The sequence below is a fragment of the Eubalaena glacialis genome, chromosome 3 (assembly GCF_028564815.1).
Source record: "Eubalaena glacialis isolate mEubGla1 chromosome 3, mEubGla1.1.hap2.+ XY, whole genome shotgun sequence".
Taxonomy (NCBI): domain Eukaryota; kingdom Metazoa; phylum Chordata; class Mammalia; order Artiodactyla; family Balaenidae; genus Eubalaena; species Eubalaena glacialis.
Window position 1 is genome coordinate 115,863,675 of NC_083718.1, and position 25,701 is coordinate 115,889,375.

General features: G+C 40.0%; 1 protein-coding gene across 7 annotated transcripts in view; it reads right to left on the minus strand.

Annotated features, from left to right (window-relative positions):
* Positions 1-1,900: 1,900 nt before the first annotated feature.
* LRRC8D (leucine rich repeat containing 8 VRAC subunit D) overlaps positions 1,901-25,701 on the minus strand; it is a 110,327-nt gene continuing 86,526 nt past the window's right edge. For 4 of the 7 annotated variants that reach the window (XM_061183914.1, XM_061183913.1, XM_061183912.1 and 1 more), the window contains one exon: positions 1,902-5,101. In XM_061183914.1, the coding sequence (XP_061039897.1) occupies positions 2,523-5,099 (2,577 nt within the window). In that variant the 5' untranslated portion in view covers positions 5,100-5,101 and the 3' untranslated portion in view covers positions 1,902-2,522. Of the gene's footprint in view, positions 5,102-25,701 lie in introns of all 7 variants that reach the window. The other 3 variants (XM_061183916.1, XM_061183917.1, XM_061183920.1) reach the window with 1 other exon arrangement.

The window sequence follows — 25,701 nt, forward strand, 5'->3', positions numbered from 1 at the left end:
TCTCCTCTGACAAGCAAGGTGAGTTGTGGGTAGGCTGCCACTTGTGCCCTTCAAAAACAACAGGCACGGGCTTCCCTGGTGGCGCAGTGGTTGAGAATCTGCCTGCCAATGCAGGGGACACGGGTTCGAGCCCTGGTCTGGGAAGATCCCACATGCCGCGGAGCGACTAGGCCCGTGAGCCACAATTACTGAGCCTGCGCGTCTGAAGCCTGTGCTCCGCAACAAGAGAGGCTGCGATAGTGAGAGGCCCGCGCACCGCGATGAAGAGTGGCCCCCATTTGCTGCAACTAGAGAAAGCCCTCGCACAGAAACGAAGACCCAACAGAGCCATAAATAAATAAATAAATAAAATTTAAAAAAAAAAAAAAAGGAAAAAAAGAAATAAAAAAAACAACAGGCACTTGTCTTAAGAGAGGAAGGCAAGTCTCCCAGTCCATAAAGCAAGGATTGTAAGATCTGGCCTGTTTATCTTACAAGCAAGACAGTGTGGCATCCTTCTAAAGATGCTGTACCAATTTCTGCTGGTGGCATTACTACGCAGGGAGAACAGTGCCCTACGTGGCTGGTGGTAAGGAAATGTCCAGGAGTGTTTACAGGCAGAGTTTCTAAGTGCAAAGCTTCCCTGAAGCTCCTCTTTAACCAAATGTGCCCCCTCCCAGCCGTTACTCATGCACAGATTCTGTACACCTTCTGTATTACAACTGTAATCAATCATTTGTATTATTTGCCTAATTGATATGATCTCCCACACTTTGTTATAAACCTCCATGTAGCCAGGGGCTGTGACTTATTCCAACAGTTAATCCCCAGTTCCTTGAACCTGCAAGGCACAAAGTTGGTACATAATCAATACCAGCGAATGTATCAGTGAATGCTGAGAGAAATGGAAGATGTGTACCTGGAAGAGAACGTGCTTACACCAAAAATCCGCCACTGTCCTCCGATTTTCTAAACTTGGTCTTTTATAAGCTAGTCTTCTACCTCAAGTCTTTTAGGAGGAGAGGGAGTGGCCAGGATGCTGGAGCTGGGGTCAGCTGCTAACTCAGCCACAGTGGCTGCAGCCTTTCCTATTAGCGATACTACTTCTCGAGGTATTTAGAAGCTCTATGGCAAGCAAAGGTCGCCACCGCTTCCAACAGGCCAGTAGTAGCCCGAGATCAATTTTGGGGAGGAAAAGCAAGAATGTTGAGTCCATCTTTTCACATTCTCTGCAAAATCCTTCAAGAGACTATCCAGTGTTTCACTAAATGAGTCCAGTCGTATATGGAGAGGACACTACTTTGTTACCCAGAGTGCCAGACAGTTCTCTTCTCTTGAAAAAACACTCCTGTAGAAAAGCCTATGAAATACCTGTCAACCAATACCCACACAGGTGGCAGGGAATATTTTGATTTTCTGAGATGGGTTTAGCCACTTTGTAAGTTAGATAAAGAAGGAAAAACTATCATCCAAAAAGTATATTCTGCCAGCATTTCCCCGGACATGACCCCTCCTAGCTGCAGACAAACACAGGAAGTACAGCCTGTCACTAAAATGAATAGAGATATAGTCAGTTTTCCAACTCAATGAACTACAAATCCTATTTTTCCCCCTACAACAGTGGAAAGGGCAAGTAATTTAATGATACTTGCTTTGAATTTGTGTTATCTTACAAATGGTGATATACTGGAAGGATGTTAGTCATCAAGCCATTAAAATTTTTATTTTGCCTGTAATTAAATTTATTTTAAAATAACATTTTCTATTTATTGGCAGCTCTATAGTAGTGATAGAAACATGTATCATATAACCAGAACTCCAGACTATGGAAAAACAGCTATGAGTAAGGAGAGCATTCTTTTATTTTTTCTTGTTATTTATTCTTAGAAAACAAACAAACAAACAAACAAAACTCCCTCAACGATCTACACACTTTTACTGCATTCCAGGCCTTTAAGAGTGTAAAATCTACAAAATGGGATTCTCAGAAGCGGTAGCACCAGTTAAATATTATAAGAAGTGCTTATTTGAGGTGCTTGAAATTAAAACAAAAAATAAATCAGTATTTCAGCAAATCTAAATTTACAAGATTGGACCTGATGTGCCTTCAGAGGTCTGAGTTAAAGCACTATTGCACCAATTAAGCAAAGTAAATCAAGACACCTCAAAAAAAGGTGGTATAGTAAGAAAATGTCAATTTAATCATTTACTTTAGCAGGCAAGCAATTTGTAAACATTCAGTAGCGGCAGCATCCAAGTTACAAACAATTTAAAAAGAAACCAAGATTAGTGATTATAATTTTTCCTTCCCTTTCCCCAAAAGAAAAAAAAAAAAAGAAAAGATTTGGAAGTGAATGACTTAACACACTACAAACGTTGAACATTCAGTTATGTCTTCTATCAGCCTTCTATGCATCCTCTCTGTGTTGTATTTTTAAAGGTGTATCTACTCCTAAAACGCATTATCTTGCAATAACTGGTACATGAGCATTTGCAATCTAGGAAGTTGTTCCTGCACACGGATGTGCACGTATGATCTCAGTTTAAATCCCATTTGCAAAGGGAATATTTATGTCTTGATTCAATGCTTCTTTGACTTCGAGTGGCAGGGTGTCAAAAAGGTGATCTTCCACAACAAGCCCGCTTTTCTTGAGCAGGCGACACTGGCCCAGCTGGGCTGGCAGGCGGTCCAAGCAGTTCCCTTTCAGCTCCAGCTGGGTGAGCTGGGAGAGCTGACCGATCTTCTCCGGGAGGGAGGTGATGCAGTTCTGCCCCAGATTCAAAGTCCTCAACTTAATGCATTTAAACAACTGTTTTGGTAGAACGTCCACTTTGTTCCCCGTGATATGCAAATGCTGCAGGTTCTGAAGTAATCCTATTTCTATTGGGATCATGGAAATGTTGTTGTAGCTTACATCTAAGCATCTGAGTTTCTGTAAACTAAACACTGCCACAGGTAGGGATTCGAGCTTGTTGTTAGAGAAATAAAGTGACTCCAAGTTTTTGACGTGGGTGATGGAGGGTGGAATGGTAACGATTTTATTATGCCATAATTTTAAACAAGTCAGTCGTTTTAAATGCTGGAAACTGATGATTTCTTCAATTGTGCGTATGTTATTTGACTTTAAATCTAGTTCCTGTAAATTAGAGAGGCTGAAAATAGCATGTGGAATTCTCTCTAGCTCACAGTTCTGGAGTTCGAGCTCGGCGACATTCATCATCTTCTTAAGGCTGTTCAGTACCAAGAGTTTAGTGCCGTCATTATGAACGACTAACCTGGTGAGATGTGGAGCCACATCTGTAATGTTGGAGGGGACTTTGGTCAGATTGCTCTTCACGTGGAGAATCTTAAGGTGCCGCAACTCTCGGAGAGATTCAAGTCCTATCATCTTATTGTTTTCAGAGTTCAAGTTGCCTATCAAGTACAGCTCGCGAAGGTTTTTGAGCAGATACACCCAGGCGGGAATTTCTGCCACGTCAGTGAACTTCACGTGAAGGCATCTCAAGTGATCACGGAGAAAGCTAAAAGCAGTCTGTTCCACTTTTGCAGGGCAGTGGCAGAGGTGAAGCTCTTGGAGATTAGTCATCTGAGAAATCTTAGCAGGAATTTTAGCTTCTGGAATCAGCTCGAGTTTTAGCACATCCAGGTCTGTGAGGTCGAAGACAGCATCGGGCACACCTGAGAGCATAAACAGATGCAGCTCCTGCTTGTCCTGGGCGTTGCGTGACACGTGCTGCCTCAGTTTTTCAAATGTCCACTCGTGGTTCAAACTAATTTCCCTCAGTTTATTTTCACTGACTTCTGACAAGAACACCCCGAAACGCTTGGAATAGAGCTGGTCGTACTGGTCTACCATGTGTAGAAGGAACGCAAAATCATTTTTGACATCTGGAATGTCGCTGAAACTGCTCTCTTCTCTGACTTTTTCAAAAGAATATTCCTTCAAAGGTATCCTGAATAACCAGAAGAGAGTGTAGAGGCAGATGAAACCATAAACACAAATAATGGATATGTAACTGATGAGCAGCTTTTTCAGCATGTATGCCATGTTGTGGGTGCACTCGAACACCTCGTAACCAGTCAGGTGCTCGACTTTGGGCTTGCACACGTGTTCAAAGCTGATCGCATTGACAAAGTTTGCAGTGTAGCAGAGAATAAAAATGAACTTGGCTGTTTTGATAACTGTTTGGACCACATAGAGTTTATAGATCAAGTCACTGTCTTCCACGTGAGCACGGAACTTCCTCACTTTCTCAAACAGGGCTTTGGCCTGTTCCCCGTCTTTTTTGTCCAGGATGGTCATGCTGGGGACTTCAATCACGGGCTTTTCAGCTGAAAATTTTAAGCCAGTTTTGCTGATCATCGGGGTGCTGGCGCTGGGGCTCCCTTCATCACTGCTGGTAGATACGTGCTTTGGTAGAGTCTGGGCACCTGTTATTCTCTGCTTGTTTTCCTCCGAGTCTTCGCATGCTGTCTCAGACAACGCTTTAGTAGTCCAAGGAGATTCAAAGCACTTTCCTAATATTGAAACGAAATGTTCTACTTTTGAGCATGTTTTGGGATATTTGAACCAAAAGTTGCTACTGACCATGAGAATAATAGTATGTATAAGAGCAAGGTACGGAAAGTACTTAGAATACCACGGAAGGGCCAGATGGTAACACATCTGATTAATAAATACATATTGCTGAAAATCCAAGTTTGTTTTTCGGCCTCCTGGGTCTTTCTTCTCTTTCTTTGCCTCCTGATTTGGAACCGTGGAATCTGTGTGAGGATATGTGGCTCTGAGAGGTATGTCAGGTGTCACAGCAGATGCGCCAAAGGAAATCTCATTTGTCATCCGCCCATCTTGGTCTTGGTCTGTGGCTGACTCCATCTTCGGGATGTTGGTGGTAACGTCGGCACTTCCTGGTGGTGTGTGTGCCTTTGAATTTACAGGAGACGGCAATACTGGCAAGCAGACCACCTGATCTTTGGTAAGTTGCATGGTTCCTGCAAAGATGGCTACCATCAACATAACGACAGCCAAGTAATCCATAAACACGTCCCACCATGGTTTCAGGATTCGGTAAGTCGGTTGAATGTCATTAAGCGAAGCAACTTCCGCAAGGGTAAACATTCCTAGAAAACAGGTAAACAAAAGACATTATGACACATGCAAGTGAAAACATTAAATGAGAAAATGCTTTCTTTTTCTAGTTTCTTCTTCCAGTTTCTCCAACCAGCCATTCTCCCTTGTGTTCTGCTCCTCCGATGCATCGTTTCCTCTACCTGGAATACTTCCTCCTCATCCCTTCATGAGGCTATCAGGTTTCTGTTGCCTTTCCCAGGAAGCCCTCCCTGATCCCTAGTCTGGGTGAGGTGCTTCTCTGATGTGCTCCCACAGGACTCTGTACCTCTATCCATCACAGCCCTTATCACACTGGCAGAACCAACTGTTCACTTGTCTGATCCCCCATAAGATTATAAGTTCCATGGGGACATGGATCATGTCCATTTTCCTTACTGCTATACAGTCAATGCCTGAAACACAGCTGATGCTCAATCAGTGAAACACTGTACGGGTTCTTGATCATCACCTTTATCACCATCATCATAATCAACATCAAAATTCCTCAGGAACATTTATTCACGGTCTACATATTGTATTGGGCAGAAGAGCATTTTACTAAACTTAATTGCCACCACAAGCAACCTGGACCCAAGCAAGAATAAAAACTCTAAGCCAGTCCTCAACATAAAAAGTTAAAGGACCACACAGCAAAGAAACTGTGGGATTCTTGTAACCAGTGACATTTTGCAGCTGTCAGAGTGTCAATGGTAGTTTTCCAGCACATTGTACTTGGGACAGGTTTTGATCCCAGGAGAGAGAAGAGGAGGCTGATTACTTTCCTAGAGGAGGAGGAAAAGGTAAAAAAGGTGGGGGGCAGAGAACACAGCAGTAGAGTACTGTAATGTCACACTGACCCTGAATGGTCACCAGCTCGGCCCAGCACATCCCTTCAAGGGCGATAACACCCGAACAACCAACACCAGCACGCAACGACTCCAGCCTCAGATGGCTTTTCTCTTCCAGCATGCAGTCCACACTGCCACTCCCCAACAAGGGTTTTGGGCCCCTGCCGTTTCCTCCAGCCCATTTCCTTTTTTTTCTTTCTGTTGAACTCTGACGTATTCTTCAGGTCCCAGCTCAAGCACTACCTCTTTCTCAAGCTCCTATCATACTGTCTAAAAATAATCTATTTCCAGTGTTAGTCTCTTCAACTAGCACTTGAGCTCCTCCTGGGTAGAGACTATGTCTTATTCACCTTTGTATCTACCGTGCCCTATTCTCTCCCCTTAGGAACAGAGAAGGCATTGAGTAATGATGATGATGATGATGATGATGATGATGATAGCAGCTATCATTTGTCATCTTCCCTCCATATACCAAGCACCGTACCAGGAGCTTTGCCATCTGATACAATCTCCTGCTTTTGTACACAGCACATTCCTGAAAATGAATGTATTAAAGTTGAGGTTTTGGGGGCTGAGGGAATGGTTCTATTTCCAAAATGCTACACAATCTTATAATATCCACCAGAACTCCTAAAATTAAAAAGACAGGTAATACCAAGGATGTGAGGATGTGGAGCAATTAGAACACTTAAACATTGCTGGTGGGAGTGTGAATTCATATAACTGTGTTGGGAAATTTTTGCTTTAATATCTACCAAAACTGAATATATGCAAACTCTATTGCCCAGCAATCCCACTACTAAGTATATACCCATGAGAAATACATATACTCATCAAAAGACGTGAACAAGAACATTCACAGCAGCACTCTTTGCAACAGCCCTAAGCTGGAAGCTATCCAAATGCCCATTAGCACTAGAACGGAAAAATGAAATGTGGTATATTTACAAAGTGGAACATCAGGCAGCAACGAGAATGAATGATCTGGTTACAAGGGCATATTCAGTTCATAAAACGTGATCTGTACACTTAAGGCTATGTGCCTTTTTCGTATGCATGCTTCAACTTCAATATGGAGTTTCAAAAAGAAATGGTAAAAGAAGCTGTAGCAGAAACAGCTGCCCTAGGAATGTGCTGGGACACGAGACTGAGGCTTTGCCTCACCCCTGTCCCAAGGCACACCCAGGCTGGCTGCGGTCAAAGGCCAGGCGAACCCGTAACGTTCTCCGGCAGCCTCCCCTTGCTGTCCATCTTCCCGGCTTAAGAGAAAGGGCCTGCTCTCCCTGGGGTACAATCTGCCACAGAAAAGAGGGTGCAGGGGTATGAATATACAATGTACAAAAGCTCTGGCTGGTAACAGTTGAACGTATACAGACAGAACACAAGTGGAACACTGCTTGAATTCCATCTAACCTTCACAACATTACTCTAAGTCGCCAAAGTGTTATTACCTCCCCTTGACAAGTAAAGAAATAGGCTCACAGGAGTTAAGTTGTGGAAGTCAAATAATTAGTGGTGGAGTCTGGATTTAAAACCTCATTTAAGGCCAAACGACCTGTTCTTTCTACCAAATTCTATCGTCTCTTTTCTTTACTTCTCATGTTTGCAGTGCTTTACAGTTTGCAAGCTACTTTTCCATAAAATATCTCAACTGATTCTCACAATAACCCAGTGAACTAGGCATTACTATTGCCCAAGGATATGAGGAAACCTGAGGCACAAAAATCTTAAATGACCTTCCCGAGCCAATTTAAGTGACAGAGCTAACAGAATCTTTCATCTTCAAACCTCCTTCTCTATCACGCTGTCATCCAATGACTGTGCTGTTGGCTAAGGCTTGGCTGTTGAAGGAAAGACCTTCTCACTGTCGTCCTTGGCTTTGAAGAGACAGAGGAGTGAAATTATGTAATCATCACCTTCCCTAAAAACAACCTTTTATGACACTGACTCAGAATTCAAGAAAACCACAAGTCAGGCACCATGGAGGAGAAGATAGAAATGGCCCGTCAAGGAGCTCCCGGTCTAATGGGGGATGACAAGCAATAAGTGTGCTATTACAACATGGTAAGAAAATTGCTGACCTGGTTAATGCAAGGTATAGGAGAGGCACAGGACAGGGAAAACTCACATTTGCATTTGGTAAGTGGGAGGATTTCACAAAGATCTGGTTGTTCAGGTGAGACTGGAAGGATGGGGGCTGCCATGGGGTGGTGGGGAGGGGAGGGAAGATAATTTGGGGGGAAGAAATAGCAAGTCAATGACATAGACACATGGGAGAAATCATGTTATAGAAACTACAAATAACCCTAATGTCATTCTATTATTAGTCTAGTATGCCCCTGAATAGATATCACATTTAATGGGTAAGCCAAGAGATGGAAACCAAGGCATAGATGGTTTAAATGCAGTTATAAGGAAGTGCCTGGGCCATAAGGCAGGAAACCAGTACTTTCCTGCAATGTCAGCCACCGACTAGCTCTTATCTCGAACATAAGACTTCAATTAATGTGTCCGTTCTCCTATTTCACCTATCAAAAACTGGGTGCAGAACTGGGAGTGTTTCAACCACTAACTGAATTAAAGATGCAGTGGCACTTTGAAAATAAAAGTTGCTTTTCATATGTTGTGTATGTGTGTGTGTACATGGGACGTTAAATACATATTCATATAATATAGTGTATTAAGTCTATTATGATCCTCAGGTGACTTTCTAATCTAAAAGTCAAGTCAATGAGAGAGGAGATCGTACCTAGTTATCTTGAGGCTTGATCTCCTTAGTGAGTCAGGACTCAGAATGGCTATAAATGGTTATTAGGGGATTTTTTTTTAACCTGAGGAAGGCACATTAATAAGTACTAACTGCGTACATGCTTTGGACTCTCCTTTATAATATGTCTGTTGCAAAGAACGTAAAGAATTACATTATAAGGAAGTGGATTTCACATTCCAAGACTTCTCCATGGCACGTATGAAAATCAGCTTAATATGCCTGTAAGCAAACATTTCTCATGGAAGTTGAGGAAGCTTTTTGTACTAGAACTGAAAGGGGAATGTTATTGGACTTTGGTTGGACAAAGATGAATCAGAAAATAACAAAGAATGGAGCTATATTATTTTATGATATGTGATTCTGTTTCTTATCTTACGGCCAATAATAATGGAATAAACCAATAACCAGTAGTCAGGTTCAGAACAACCCTGAACCTGACAACCTGTGAATATACTAAAAAAACACTGAATTGTACACCTGGGTGAATTGTATGGTATATGAACTGTATCCCGGTAAAACTATTAAAATTTAGAAGCTAGATCTCAATCTTTGTTAACTTTATTGCCTAAGCTGACTCTCAACAGAAATAGGAAAGTGAAAGTAGATAAGATTATAGCCTAATTGTAGATACTCATGCTAGACTATGTACATTCTAAGTTCAAACATGTTTTTAGATGGCTGCTATGTTATTATGATTGAATTGAACTGGTTCTGGAGAAAAATCTTTAGCATTTTACTTATCCTCTCTAAGCATCCATGCCTCACCTATAACATCTTGATATCAACACCTCTCAGGGTCATGTGGGTCATGTAGTGGAAATACCAGTTCAGGGTCTGACACAAAGTAAGCCCCCAAAGATGTCTGCTAAATCTGAATGCAGAAAAAGAATCATTAAGGTGAAAGCAAGCCCATCTTAATCAGTCTTTAACTGAAAATGACTGGGCCAATTTCTTGAATTTTGAACTAGCATGTCACACTATGTACACAGAATTCATTCTGTAATAAATGATTGACAATAAAACTTTGCATTCAGTTTCATTTATTCATTCAAAAACATTTCAATTAAAATTTCTTATATTAGGAGGTGGCATATTATACTAGAAAGAGCACAACTTTGATGCCAAAGAGACCAGGATTCAAATCTTGCTCTTTTTTCCTGTTTATTAGCAGTGTAAACGTGGTAGTGTTTGCTGGAAAACTTACGTTAATGAGATTATTATTAGCATACAGAAAAAGTCTAGCATTAAAACAGAAAAATATGATCACCTAGGGCTTCCCTGGTGGCGCAGCGGTTAAGAATCCGCCTGCCAATGCAGTGAACACGGGTTCGAGCCCTGGTCCGGGAAGATCCCACATGCCATGGAGCAACTAAGTCCGTGCCCCACAACTACTGAGCCTGTGCTCTAGATGCCGTGAGCCACAACTACGGACCCTGCGAGCCACAACTACTGAAGCCCACGTGCCTAGAGCCTGTGCTCCGCAACAAGAGAAGCCACCACGAGAAGCCCGCACACCGCAACAAAGAGTAGCCCCCGCTCGCCGCAACCAGAGAAAGCCTGCGCACAGCAATGAAAACCCAACGCAGCCAAAAATAAATAAACACATTTATTAAAAAAAAAGAAAATGATCACCTAATTTAAAACTTAAAAAACTTGTCCCATCCGCACTAGGTCTTCATACCCCTATTAAAAGGAAGAAAGTCAAATGGCTTTGAAATGTCATTTAATGAAAAGAGTTTAATGTAAGAAGAAGCAAATAGCTTGATTAATCAATCTAATACATACACTTTCCACCTAGGTATGAGTTCCCTACCGAATCAAACACCAACTTTCATTTTCTTTCTACAGTGTTCTGTGAAAAAACAATCAGCCTTCTTGGTCAAACTGGGAAAATGGGAGAACACCCAAGAGACTGGTGAGGATCAAATTCTCAAATCTTTCACAGAAATAAGTAAAAGGAAAACAAATTAAAGTTCATAAAGAGGTAATAAGCTACACCCTCACTACGAATAACCCTTCCTCAACACCCAGCATACCCTAGTGCATGGATGCACACACACCATACCCAATTCAGGTACCTAAAATTCATATGGTTAAAGAAAATAAATGCTTCACATATAGAATGAGAAGGAATGATTCAGTTTTTTCCAACAGAGCTCTGTATTACTGGTATTAGATAAGTGTTAACAGTTATGGATTACAATTATACAAGATACTCTATAGTTGATATAATTCTGTATACAAATAAAACAATTTACTACAGTTACTCCCTCTTAAAGATTATGATAAGAAATTATACTTTTAAAAGTAGTTTTCTTCTAACACTACTTTGGTTTAGATACCTCAAAAATAACTGAAAAAAATATTTAAAGAAAAAAATTCCAGAGTTTTCAGGAAACTTCTTATATAAACCCTATCAAAATCAGATTCCACACTGGGCAAAACCCATCCATTTAACGCCTGAAAGTAGAGGACTATAAAAATTTCAGAACTTGTTAACTATAAAAAGAACTTTACACAAAGTATACTTTAGTACCTATATTTTAGTACCTATTGGGGGTTTTTCTCTAGAGTACTGCTATTCACAGAGAAAATTTACTTCAAAGCTCAAAGCTGAGAAATATAACTCTAAATACACTTTAGTAGACGTAAGGCAAAATATCTTAGGAAATATAACAAATGAGTTATATTTATATGTAACAAAGTTATATATAACAAATGTGAACTTTTTTGCTTTTTCTTGTAGCTTTTAATTCTAAAAGTCAAGTCCCATCTTTGAGAGCTAGAAATGAGATATTATTCATGGAACAATACAGAAAAGCCTCTAAATCAAGGGCTTCCACATTTTATTCCACACAACATCAGAGTCTCTTCTACAAGTTAGCACTAGCGTTCCCTTAACCACAAACTCAGGCCAAGAGAATTTCAGAAATGCTTCAGGACCTACTGGGCTCTCTTAATATACCCTCTACTAGAAACTTCATTTTATTCAACAAATATTTATGGAGTATACTCTGTGTGCTGGATACAGATCCTAGAGATAAGAAGGGGAATAATAATAATAATAAAGTAGCTGTCCTGACTGAGAAAGCAGCCTGGAGTAAATACAAACAGAAAAAAGAGATAATGGGCAAACGGTTGACTAGCCCCTAAAAAGAGAGCCAGCAGCTAATGGATCTTAATAAGGGATCCAGAGAAAGCCATCCCAAGATCAGAACTAAGTGTCTGGTCAAACCTTTATAATCATAATTTCATCCAGTTTACTAGGCAGCCAGTGGGATTTCTAAGGGGAGCTTTATTTGCATTTCTGCTGCTTCTTTCCATCTGTAAGATAGAAACTTAGACCCAAAATGACCATTTTCCTTTTAAGGGCACTCACCTTCAATCTTGTTTCTCTAGAGTATGTCTGGCACATGCCTGAAACTGGGCTAAGGGAAGTGAACTAGGATGGAGCTCCCTGAAACCCTAGCAGCTTTCCATGGTCCTGGGAAGTCTGCCACATTCTCTTCCAGCTGTCTTTGGGACAGAATGCCCCTCTGATGACAAACCCATGGATATCTGCTCTGGATATGGACAGCTGGGAGCCTAGCGGTTTTTATTCCTGGCTTGGTAAAGACTGCTAGAAAGCATGTGAGTACCTTGCCCCGGTGCTCTAGTTACTAACTCTCAAAACACTTCTTGAAGTTAGGAAAAGATACTCAGACATTGATACAGTGTACCCTGGATAGGTAGCTTATTTAGTTAAAAAAGGCTACTTGGCAGTTTATTAGGGACCTTAGCCATCAGTACTAAAAACGTATGCAGAGTTAGACAATGGTTGCTCATGACCCTTCTGAACTGGGAGCTCCATCAGTCTGGCTAGTTCCCTTTCTCCCTCCACCTGGGTTTGAATCCCTAACCTAAAGGGAGGAGAGTTTCTTCCATCTGCACGTCCCCAGGGCATGGCACAGGACAGGCACTTAATAAAGGTCTGTAACTGAATGAATCACGCAGCCCTGTAACAGCATTCCAGGAGAGGGCTCAGAAGGCACTGAACCTGGGAGCCAAATGCTGTCACTATTAATTACAGTGACACATAAGGTCACTATTAATTATGCCAAAGTCAAAATGACCAGTTCTGACAGGCGTCCTTCAATGTCCAGATGGACAGCAGTACACAATTCTTTGGAACAGGTTATTCTGAAGGTAACTCATTCTGATAGACCATCTGCATGCAGTTTGGCTCATAATTAAACATTTTACAGGAAAACAAAAAGACAAAGGTAAATTTCGGCACACGTTAACCAGGAGAGAAGACTGAGATCTGATTCCTGATGGAAAGCAGGTGACAAGCCAGTGTGAACTCTAGGGCAGAGGCAAATGAGCACCAATTAAACACACAGCCAGGTGATGTAAAAGGCCAGAGAGGAAGGAGCACCAGAGAGGCAAACTCCCTGAGATAATGAAGCTGCCAGATCCTCAGGCCTTCCTTTTTTCCTTGTCCGCACGGGAGTTTGCTGCCCTTCCCCCTGGGCAATGGATGCAGAAGTTCTGATTGTATCTAACTGTGCACACACACAGTTTACTGGAGTCGATAAACACTTAAATCAGAAAACCGTGTCAAAGTGTTGAGCAAGTGCCCAGAACGGTAAGTGCTTAATAAGATTAGCCACTGTTATTATTCACTGTGTTGAATAAGCTGTTTTACAGAAAGAACCCTATACAAATGCATCTTTACTACTAGTTGTGAAAAGAAGTTTGTCTTTCACGATTACTGATATAAAGAGCCATGGAATCCAGATGTTCTCCACTTAGCTTTGGCTTTCAAGAAATCTGGTTAAATTTTATATATGCATTATAAACATTAACTCTTAGCCTGAGTCTTCATTTAATTATTCACTTACTCATCCCTTCATCCATGAAATATATACTGTATACTCAAGTATTAACATGATGCACATTCCTGGAGAAAACTTGGTGAGCAAATTCAGGCCTATTTCCTTTCTCACAGAGAGAAATGTTCCTGTAACTGGATATAGAAAATGGTCAACTGAGAAGAGCCACCAAGAAGAGGAACAGGCAGAGGCAGATTTGCTGTGCAATGAAAACTCAAGCTTCAGGACACCTTCCTTCCACAGGCCCCTTTCAAGGCCCTGCACCTACTTTTATGTCTCTAACTTGGTGTTTTTTTCCTTAAACAGGGCTCCTTCCCCAATTTCAGATTCCAGAAAACCCAGACCTTCCCTGCTTGCCTGGGATTATGAAGGCGGATAACACGGGACTTTCCGCCAGTCAGTAAGACTGAGGAGGAAGTCAGGACTGACGTGAGGGGTGAAGAAAGAGTGCACGGTGGGCTGGACCAGAACGTCCAAAGGCCGTATGGAGAAAGAGGGAGAGCAGAAAACACTGAAGAACTGAAAGAAGGTCAGTGGCCTGGAGCCTGGGCAGTGAGAGGAACGGGCGGCAGGAGATGAGGAAGTGTGAGTGTTTCTGATGGCATCAACCTAAGGGCAGTGGGAAGCCAATGATGTGTTTTTAGTGGAGGGGGGAGGTGGGTTAAGTCAGATTTGTGTCTCTGAAAAGATTACTGTAGGCCTAGTGTACAGGTCAGTGAGGGAAGATGTGAGATGAAGAAGGCAGCTACTGCATTGCTCTGAGCAAAGGATGGAGGGAAAGACTAGGCTGTGACTGATGGAGAACTAAGTGAGTAAAATGGGTGGATTTGTGAGCTAACAGGCCAAAGAAATAACAGCAGGACTCAATGGATTGGATGGGGAGGATGAAGGAGAGAAGGGTGTCAAGGTTGACTCCCAGATTTCTTTTAATTCTCCACTTACTGTTCCATACCCTTCTTCTTTTACATCCATTTACATGGTTTTATTGTAACTGAATCTTTTTTCATAAGCCCTTCAAATCCTTTTTTTTCCCCTCATACATCTTCCAGAATCCTTTATTCTTTTCTTTTTCTTCAAGTCTTTTTAAAAAGTAGGTAGGTTACAAAACAACTAATACTAAACTTTCATTGGGTTATTTGTATGGAAATATGTTAATATAAATGTTTCAGACATTACGTGAAATTTCTAAAAATCTTATATGTTCTGGTATAATGTTATAAGTCATAATTCTAGTTATTACTTTAAAATGTATATCTCAGAAATAACTAAATTTCCTTGCCAATTGCACTATTATGAACTTTCATCAAATCTTTAACTGTGGTCATTTTTAAGTCTTTTGTCATTTACAGACAGTTCTGGGTGTACTCTGATGCTTTTGCAAATATGTTCCTATAAAAGGGTTTCATCTTCAAGGAATTCATGGAAAAGACTCTGACAAGTACAGGTTTCTGGTAACTGACTATACTGCTGAACTGAATGAATAAGCATTTTCAGAACTCTAATGAAAAACTGATGAACTCATAAAAGTGCTAACAAAAGATCAAGATGAAAAAAAATTAATTACATGGGACTGAGTGAACTGATGAGGATGATTATAATTTTTGTGACTTTCTGTTTGAATTAAAAAAAAAAAAATCCCACAAGGACTCAGAGGCAAAGAATATACAAATCAATTTTCACTGCAAAGTAAAGGAGCTGTTACAGTGGAGGATTACTGGACTGAATGTCAATATTATGACATAGTATGAGTGTGTTTCGTGTTTGGTAATTGCAATCATTGTTGCTTTTGTTGTGGTCATCCATTTACAATGCTTGGTGTCAGTCTATTTATCTCTTGTAAAAATAAAATACAGTGTGTGTGTGTGTGTGTGTGTGAAAAAAAAAGTAAACAATGCTTGATAGGATTAAAAAAAAAAAAAGTAGGTAGGTTATATATAATAAATGAAAAGAAATATAAGCCCTCACATGCTTGGCCATGAAATCTATAAGCTTAGATAGTTTGAAAAACATTACTTTAGTGTTATCAACATACAGATGATTGACAGCTATCTTTTTGTAATACTTCTGGGGTGAAGCACAATTTTAAAACCCCAAATAGTCTGCCTTCATCTATATTTGGAGAACACATACATATGATGTATTTCACTGAACATTATGTGCAACATAATCAAAAGGGAGCCAGCATATAATACCGTAAGAATCCTACCTGTGATCAAAGCCTGTGATTATTCATGCTAATAAAATCTGGTTTCTGGGAAAAACTATACAGAACAGTAAAAAAACAAAAATAAAAACCCTTTATTATACCTTTTAATGGAGACAGGGGAAGGCAGCATAGTTTCATTCTTCACTGTGCTTTCTTTAGGTCAATATTAAAATGAGTTTACATTTTATAAGTAAACAATAGCCGAACAGTAGGGTAGCAATAAAGGTGGAGCAAAGGTATAAGGGGTAATAGTATGAGAACAAAACCAAATATTTTAAACGTGTACAAAGATAATCAAGAAATGGTGTCATTTATGCGCAAATAATCTAGAGTCTTCTTTTTCTGAGCTAATAATTTAAAATGGAATTCAATTCTTAACAAGTTGGTAGCATAATGGATAAGAACGAGGCTTAAGGAGCTAGCCTCCCTGAGATTTCATCCCATCTCCACCTCTTACCAATTCAACTGTAAAACAGGAACACAAATAATGTCTCACATCACGTGCTGTGTAAACTTGGGCCTTTGTTTTCCTTATCAGTGAAATGGGGATAAAATACCACTGTGACAAGATATGCAAATCACCCAGTATAACGTTAAGCACATAGCAGGATGTTCCCACACTAAGTACTCTCCAAAATTGGCCCTAGATGTCCAAAAAATTGGGGAAGGTGGGAGACCTTGAGGAAAACCCAGGATTGAAATGTGGTGGCAACAGGGAGGAAAAAGGACCATGAAGGCTTTGAGGGTGAAAAAAAAATTAATGAAAAAAAAATTAATGAAGGAAAGAGAGAAAAGAAAATCAAGAAAACTAAGATAAGGAGGAGCTGACTTCAAGAGAAAAGGTATAAATCAAATACCGCAGAGATAAAGGACAATCAAAACTCTTAAAAATCATTAATGACCTTTGATAACATAATCTCTATTATAGTGTAATTCATTATCAACATTAGAAACCATCTTAGAGTTGACTAAAAATGACCCCAAAGGGTTAGCCTTTTAGAGGAATGCAAACAAAGCCTTGCTTTAGAATTAGTCATGATAAATTGGTAAACTTGGTGGAATATCACTTTTGTTCTATTTCAAAGGAATGTTTATTCATATTCAATTTGCTTAATCTTGTTTCTAAGGACTTAGCATCTATTTGTGTAACTCTTGTGAAAATTACAAATGATCTTTAGAAAAGCAGGTCTGATAGGACGTTTAACTGGAAGACGTTCACTAGCTAAGATGTGCATGGAATTCATGCTCTTCTCCTTTTCCCCAAATTATAACAAACTAATGGAGCTGTAACAGAGAGCCACAGTCATGATGTTATAATTTATAACACTTCCCCCATTTATAAAGAATTAGTGAAGCTATAAAATGGAATCACAATTGAGCAGTCCACAGTTTGTAAAAAATCCCTAAACCTTTTGAATTGGGAAGGTACATAATTTCTTTACACATCACTTTAATTATAAAAATACATAATTTCTAATTTAGTATGCTGTAAGTTATTTCAGATGAGTTGCTTCTTTGAAGATTACATGAAGATCTTTGACTTTGGAGATTTGGGGATATTTACTTTCTGCTAAAGCATGGCATCTATTTAACTCTGAAAAAATGGCCCAAGGTAACATTTTTGCAAAAATGTATTACATGCTTGAGTGCCAATGGTGCCAATGTATTTATTTAAGTATCTACTATTCTAATTGTAGAGATCATTAATGGCGCTTCCCAGCCCAGTTCATGTCGTGACCCACAGAGAAGAGGACATTTTTACATGCCTTTGGGTAAACTTAAGAGGGTGAACACAGTCAGGCCCAAGGCTTTCAGCTGATGAATGAACTGATATTTCAGCCATCTGGTACCCATTCCTAGAACACTCACTGGGAATTCCAGACTAAAGTATCAGACATTGGATGTAAACTAAGGTCTAAATCTTCTAAGTGACAGAATTTATCCTTCTGAGGTATGATCATTTTTGGAGCAATTAAATCTCATCTTCCTTTCTTTCTCATGAGAGCCAAAACAGTAAAAACAAATCATTATAACCAAGAAACAACTGGCTCACTTGTATAATTTTTACATGCAACACATGAGAACTATAATCATACTGCCTCCTGTCTTGATGGACCAGTCTCACTAGGTAGAGGCTGCCAATGTTAAGATTGAGAGTGGCTGTTCAATCATTCATCAATTCATTCTCAAACACTATACATTGTGTTAGGTATTAGGGATTTGTAGTTGAAGATAACTTACCTTGCCCATCAGAGACTTCAGAAAATGTTTGTTGTCATGAAGCCATCAAGTTCATACCATTTATATTTTCAACAATATTTGCTTTAGGTGATGTGATAGTTGCTGAGAATATACATAATGGAACAAGATAGATACAGTCCTTGTGTTCCCAGAGCTTAAAGATCTGTCCATGCCTACCTTAGGTATTCTGGAAAAGATGAAGCATGAACCACTACACCATTCTGCCCAGAATTATTTAGGGTAAACAGCCCTAAAAATGACATCAAAGTAAGTATATGACTGTCAAGAAAACTGTGATAGCTGAGACCAGCTATATGCAACATAAGTAAACATATAATTCACCTTCTGAACTGGAAAACTCTTGATAGTGACAAATGCTAAACAAGGTGAGATGCCAGGCTATGGTATAACTGGGACTCTCCCAGGAAAACCAGGAGTTGTTGTCACCCTAAGTATGGGCCACATGGGCTAGGAATATGATGCCATTATGTAAGGCATGTATAAACAAGTCTAGATCTTCTTTAGACAAATAATCTGTACATACATCCTAACTTTGCTATTTCACACTACAGTCAATTCAAAGTAGTTGATGTCTCATGATAGTCTTTACTACTTTACGAATGGAGACTGACCTTTTATCATGGTAGCATGTTACATATTACAACTACTTTCTAATAAGAAATCTAGAATTGAAAAAAAAAAGGAAAAGAAATAGACACAAACCATCTAAACAGCATTTCTTACACTTTTCCCCAATAGGATATAGTAGAAAATGATAATATTTGTACTGTACAAAGTGGAAAAATGCTGAAGCTGCTCCCAGATGGAGTGCTCTGCATTGTGGGCTAAGAGGATCTGTATTTCGGCAAACAGGTACTTATGCTGTTACCTGTGTGCCAAGCCACACCAGCTGAGAAACGGATCCAATATGCAACACATTGATAGGTGATGTTTACTTACACATCTGAGAGTGAAGAATACAAGATGGCAGGATGAATGATAACACCACTGAGAAAGAATATGTCAACATTATCTTTCAGAAAATGTTCTGAAGATGGTGATAAAATGCTACCAAAAGTTGTACTAAATGTGAAAATATAAATGGCGAGTGTAGAGGGAAATTCCACGCTATGAGCGTTACTCTGTATATCTGCCCATGTATCAGGTGCCACCAATTTTTACCACAGATGCATTAGTTGAGGATAAGAGCTACAAACTGCCCTTTTCATTCATATAGTCTTAACCCTGAATAACATATATTTTTTTTTGGAAGGGGAAGGAAAAACAGTAGAAGGTGTTGAACGAATCCTATAACTTACATATTGTGACTGCCGAAACCTTCCAGAGTAGGTCCAGATGAGTTTTTCAAAAAAAATCACTCATTTTCTGCCAGTTTGGCTTTTTAATCAACATAGTTCTTTCTTTCTGTGATAAAGACAACTAAGTATCTTCCCGAAACCATTCTCCCTTTCTACTTTTTGGTAACAGACACTCAGTTTAGCTGGGTGCACTGCGGCCCACTAGAGATAACATTTCCGAGCCTCATTTGCAACCAGCGATGGCCATGTGACTAAGCTGGGCAAACAGGCTGTGAGAAAAAGTGACTGTTCACTTCCTGGTAACCTCCACATAGACAAGGCTACTGGACTTGGCCTTCCTTTTCCCCTTTTCCTGCTGGCTAGAAAACAGGGAAGCAGGCACAACCTCAGAAACCATGTGTACACGGCAGAGCTGTCCTGCCAGCCCTTGGCTGCTCACACCTGGGCTGTTATATGAGAAGGAAATATCTATCTTATTTAAACCACTCTACTAGAGGTCTCTGATAGAGCGATTTAGCAGGTACCACAATTAATCAATTTCAAATTACTAAAAAATGCCTCTTAAATAAAAGCATCTAGAAATAGAAAGATTTGGATAGACTCACTCGTGAGTACTCCTTTGTGGTTTCCCAGAACACAAAGGGGTGGGGGATTCTGCAGGAGTAGGGCTCAGGGAATGTGCAACCCTGTCAGATCCAAATTAGAAAGGGACAATAAGGAACCCCTGAAGGGTCTGAACAAAGCGAGCAATGAGATCAGCATTCCAGTTGAGAAAGAATTCTATCCAGAGTATGCAAGGGGAACCAGAGGGAGGAAAGACTGGAGGAAGGGAAATGAGAAAGTTTTACTAGTCAAGATGATTTCCAGGTAAATGTAATTTTTCAGCGTGAAGAACTAGAATTGGTATAATAAGTTTAAGTAGAGATGTCTAGTAGTCAGCAGACCTGCATCTCAGGACTACTGAGAAGGACCTGGGATGGAATTACATTTTATGACTAATCAGTGTATGGAAAATGAGACTACCCTAGGAGCGTCCATATAGAGAAAAAGGTCAAAGAATCCTGGAGATGACTAACATTTAGAGAACAGGTAGAAGCAAAGGATTCAGCAAAGGAGAGGGAGAAGAAAGGGTCACAGAAGGAAAAAGAGAACTCTGTCCTGGAAGCCAAAGGAGGCAAACGCTTCAAGAAGAGACTGGAAGGCAGTATCACTTATCACAAGCTAGTCAAGGAAGTTAAGGAGTAAAGAAAGTGACTGCTGGCTCTGGCAGCTGAGAGTCCCCTGAGAATTTGGCCCAAGCTCTCTCCGTGAAGAAGTCAGGCCCACCGTGGGCAAGCAGTTAAGTGGGAAAGGGAACATTCGCTTCTCAGAAGTTGGCTGGGGAGAAAAACAAAAGGCTGGGAAAACAGCTAGAAGAGGAGGTAGGTTTGATGGAGGGGTGTTACTTTTTAGGATGAAAAGGAGCAGGGAGTTAGAAGTTAAAAATAACAGTGAGAAAGTACAGAGATGTTTTCATATGTCTGTTTCTCATTTCGAGCATAAAGTTAAATAATATACGGTAAACACATTTCTACTGGGAGCGCTCACCCAAGTAGGTATGCTGCTATGACTACATAAAGGTATCAAGATTAAAGAATTCATAATTCTATGGAAATTCTTAAACAGAGTTTGGATATATATTGTTTGCTTTTCCCTTCAGAGAGCTGGTAAACATTAACCTTGCTAACCACCATATTATTTATCCGGTCGTAAAACTTTAAAAGGTCTTTTCAGGGAAAGTCTAAAGGAAAAAAAAAAAGGTGCCTTACAAAAATAATTCCAAAACTCATATAACTTTGAAAAGAAAACACAGCCCATGGACATATGACTGAGTAGCTCTGTATACGTTCAAGGATTCCAAACAGTGTCAGGCTTTCTCACCCACTGAAACTCCCTTTGAAGGTCAAGCACTGAAAGAACTCAAGTCAGATTACACTGAAAGGAAGAAGGTGGGAAAAGAAATATTTACTATTCCTAAGGAGAGTGTCAGTGACCTAAAGCAGCTTCATTTTCTTCTCCTTTCCCTGGCCGCAGTATGCAGGGGAAAAGACGAGGTGGGGAGACCATCTTTGGGTGGCAACCTCAGGCTGCATCTCACCATGCAGCACTGAGACTTCTGTAAACACACAGGAGGAGACAAGAACACCGTCCCTACTGAGTGACCAAACATTCACACACTCGAGCTCATTAAATTGTCACATCCTCCCTGAGCAGTAGTATTACTGTTCTTGTTTTACTGAGAGAAAAACTGAGGTTTAGAAAGTTTGAGTTTGACCAAGAACATGCAGCTAAAATACTGTCGACCGGGATTCAAACCCAGATCTGACTGCCCCTACCAAGCCCATAACTGCCCCCTTCAGCTTATTTTAAATTCGAGATTAGCTCAAATTAAATTAAATCCCATCCCCCACCAATTCACAAGTTATTAGAAGGAACTCTTAAGCGAAGGAGACAAAACCCTGGTGTTCAAAGGCTGCCTCACGACACAAGGAGCAAAGTCTGAAATGTGAAATTACAATTTACAGCCCAAGTGCGATTTAATAAGAGTATTAGCTAATGTCTTTATCATCACCTCAGTTTTTAAAAGCACTTGCATGGATTCCAACTAATCTGATCCTTACAAACTACTGAGAGACAAAGAAATAGTGTCAACTTCATTTTTTTGGCCAAGAAACCACTGCAACAAGGAAACAGCATAGCTGAGATTAGAACTGGAGATTTCCATAGCACCAAGTATACTAGAATGGGCCTCTAATAAGTGTTAAGAGTCTCACAATTTTACTTATCTTCAGAAGGAGATGTTAGCAAAGTCAGACCAAATATCCAGTATAAGCTTGTCTTTAAATTTAAGTCATGAAGATTTCCTTTTTATTCTGAATTCATTTAATATAAACTGTAACTGTAATTATAAAAGTGTAAAGAAGTCACGTGGCCAGCCAGTTCCTAAATGCAACATGTACTAATTATCCATTGTGAACAGAGTACTGCCATAGCTATGATTTCAGGACTATTAAAGGAGGGGGCCAAGGGCTTAAATCAGAGGTAAGATTCTTACTCAGTAAGGGGACTGGCTATATTCCCTATATTCTTATAATTCTACTTTGCTGAATAAATTTACTTTAGTGCTACTGAAATGATGCCCCACTGGCGCTCCTATACACATTCTCTTTCTCTTAAATTAGGCAATAAAAAAACTGACATTAGAGAAAATATTTCTACCTATTACTTTTAGTTATGGAGTCATTGGTTACACAATCAAATCCACCAAGTTTCAGCCTGGTAATCTATACCTAATGGCGACTTTCCATGAACTATGGCATGTGAGGAGGTAGTGTGTTTCTTAAATGACTCAGATCTTTATTCACTAATAATATAACCACAAGCAGAAGAAAAACCAGACCTGAATTGCACAAGCATCATAGTAATACCACTGATACAAATTACAGGCCTCCTCTAAATGACTGTCATCAATCTCACACAGAGGTTCCCGCCCAGTAAAATCTGCGTTAATTGGTTTTCTTTCTGTTGTTGAAAAACAGAGAGTGAGCCAGCTCAGGCAGCATCATGGGAATTTCAGACACACACACACACACACACACACACACACACACACACGCACACCCTTTAAAGCCCAAGTGAGTACATCTAGTTTTTAAGGAAATACTAACAAGGAACAGGTTGAGGGTATTTTCCACTGGTTTAAAAATAAAGCATTCTACCCGTTAAAAACAATAAATCTCAGAATTATAGAAACAGGAAGCAGCAGCTGGATTTATCATCCTTCATTTCCTGAGAGTGGTAATAAGGAACTCCCCCTCGAGACTAAAGCAATGGCGGGGTTAGTCTCCTCCTGCTGGACCCACACGGCTCCCATGCTGCGGCTGCTTGCTCCAGGGCTGGCTGGCCACTTCAAAATCACCCTGCTCACTGTATCTTATAAAGCTTTCTGTGCCGAGGCCCTACATTTTGAGAAAACAAAAAAATCTGACTGGACCGTAAACACACATAGATAACTATCCTGATCCTAGAAGAGCCTAGCTCTTGTCTCTCCTAGGCTCACTCCCGGAGGCTCTGGGGGGACACCACCACACTCTGAGCGACTCTGAGCCTTGGGCCAGGGGCTACGTCGGAAAGAGCAACATAGTGGCTGGGTTCGGGCTTCCTCCAGCCACTTGTGATTGTAGCTGAAGGACTTCGTCTCTCTCAGCCTCATTCTCTCACGTGTGAGATGGCAATGAGACACCACCTACTTCACAAGGGTGGGATGAACGGTAAAGGAGACTATGAGTGTGAAAATACTTTGTAAATCACACATACACAATAACAGACTAGAGGAACAGCGATATACATCCTTGCAGGAGGGGTTTTACCAGTTCGAAAGCTTTCACAAACATTATGGTTTCGTTTCATCCTCAAAATGATACACGGAGATAAAGGCGGCAGTGGAGGCATCCTCATCAACACTATCATTATTGTTTTAAAAATGAGCTAGTCTAGAGAAACACAATAGGAAAATTGTGTCCTAGCTCTGTAAGCGAGCATCCAAATCATCTGAAAACATTTCTGGCAGCACGTGAGTGATAAGTGCTAGACGAGGAGTCACGAAAGCTGTTCACATTTCAGGTCGGCTACTCTGGGCAAGTCCCTTAACCTCTCCAGGCAACATGATTCATCCATTTGTCACCAGACTAGTGGGAGACAAAAACAAATTAGACCTGGTTCCAGCAATTGAAGAACCCACTTGGAGGCAAGGGTGGAGGATGGAAAGAAGTGACATATAAACAGATTAACTACAAAACAGTATTTACTTAAAATATAGAGTATGAACAAAGTGCCTCGGGATCAAAAAGCAGGAAATGACTAACTTTGTCTGGGGGACTCATGGAAGAATTCATCTCATTTGTAAATTGGGAAAAGAAGGAAATCAGACAACATATTTATCAATGTCCCTTTTGTGGCTAAAACTCTGAGAAAACTAGGCCTAGAGAGATTGTAAGCAACATTAATACACAGCACAACTCCTCTTACACATCCGCTCAGAGCCCACACATCAGTGAAAATAATTTAGGTGGCTTAAGTGCTCAATAACTGTATTCTAGAAAATGATGAAAAATAAGATTTTTCAGAATATTATCCAAACACAAATCATACTTGTAAGTCTGTGGAAGCTTGTGGGAGCTGCGTCTATAGTTAGCCCTATGTGTAGTAATTACAAAACTAGATCCTAGAGCCAGACTGCCTGGGTTAAACTCTTGACTTTACTAGTTATTAGCTGTGCTACTAGGTAAGTTACTTGATTTCAGTTTGCTTCAGTTCTCTCATCGATGAAATGGAAGTGGTGGTGTGCTGGGAGGAGGAGGAAAAGGGAGAATAAAAGTAATGATGATGGTGATGATGATGGTGGTAATGATGATGGTGATGGTGATGGTGATGGTAATGGTGATGGTAATGGTGATGGTGATGGTGATGGTGATGGTGATGGTGATGATGGTGGTGATGGTGGTGATGGTGATGGTGACGGTGATGATGGTGATGATGGTGGTGGTAATGATGATGGTGATGACATTGATGATGGCAATGTTAACAGTGATGATGTCACCAGCCTCCTCACTGTTGTGAAGATTATATGAGCTAATATACACAAGTACTTAGAACAGTACTTGACACAAAATAAGGGCTACTTGAGTTAGCTGCTGTTGTGATTTGCCAAAGTGTATTAATTAGCATTTTTGAATTGCTCCTCTAAAAATACTCTCTTAAGCCTGAAAGGTTCCAATTTGATTTCAATCCACAATTTTCATTTTTTTTAGAACTGTATGGAAAATTCAATGAATCAATGATGAAATGTAGGTTGTCTGCTTCAGAAACACACTTAAGCAGAATTCTGGAGAATGCAACATACTAAGTTTTTGAATGATATTTTGGAAATTACAGAAAAGCAGAAATAAAGGAGGAGGGAAGCCCATATTTCTACAAAATTTCTTTTTTTCTATTGTTTCAGTTTTATATTTAAAATATAATTTATAGTACTTTAAAATTCTCAGCAATCAAGGTAATATTAAAGATGCAAACTTAGCCACCCACTGAAAAATATAAGCATTTAAATAACAAAGTTATTTTTTTCTCATTGAATTCCCACAGAATTTTAGGAAATTATTTGGGTTGTTAACAGTATTTTAGAATTATTATATAGTAACTGTCAGGTGAAATGGATTTTATCCGGGTAAAATTAAACTTCTGTAAATCAAACTGGATGTTTTCATTGGCAGCATTAGCAACACTCACCAAACCAAAAGATTCTGCCTTTAATATTT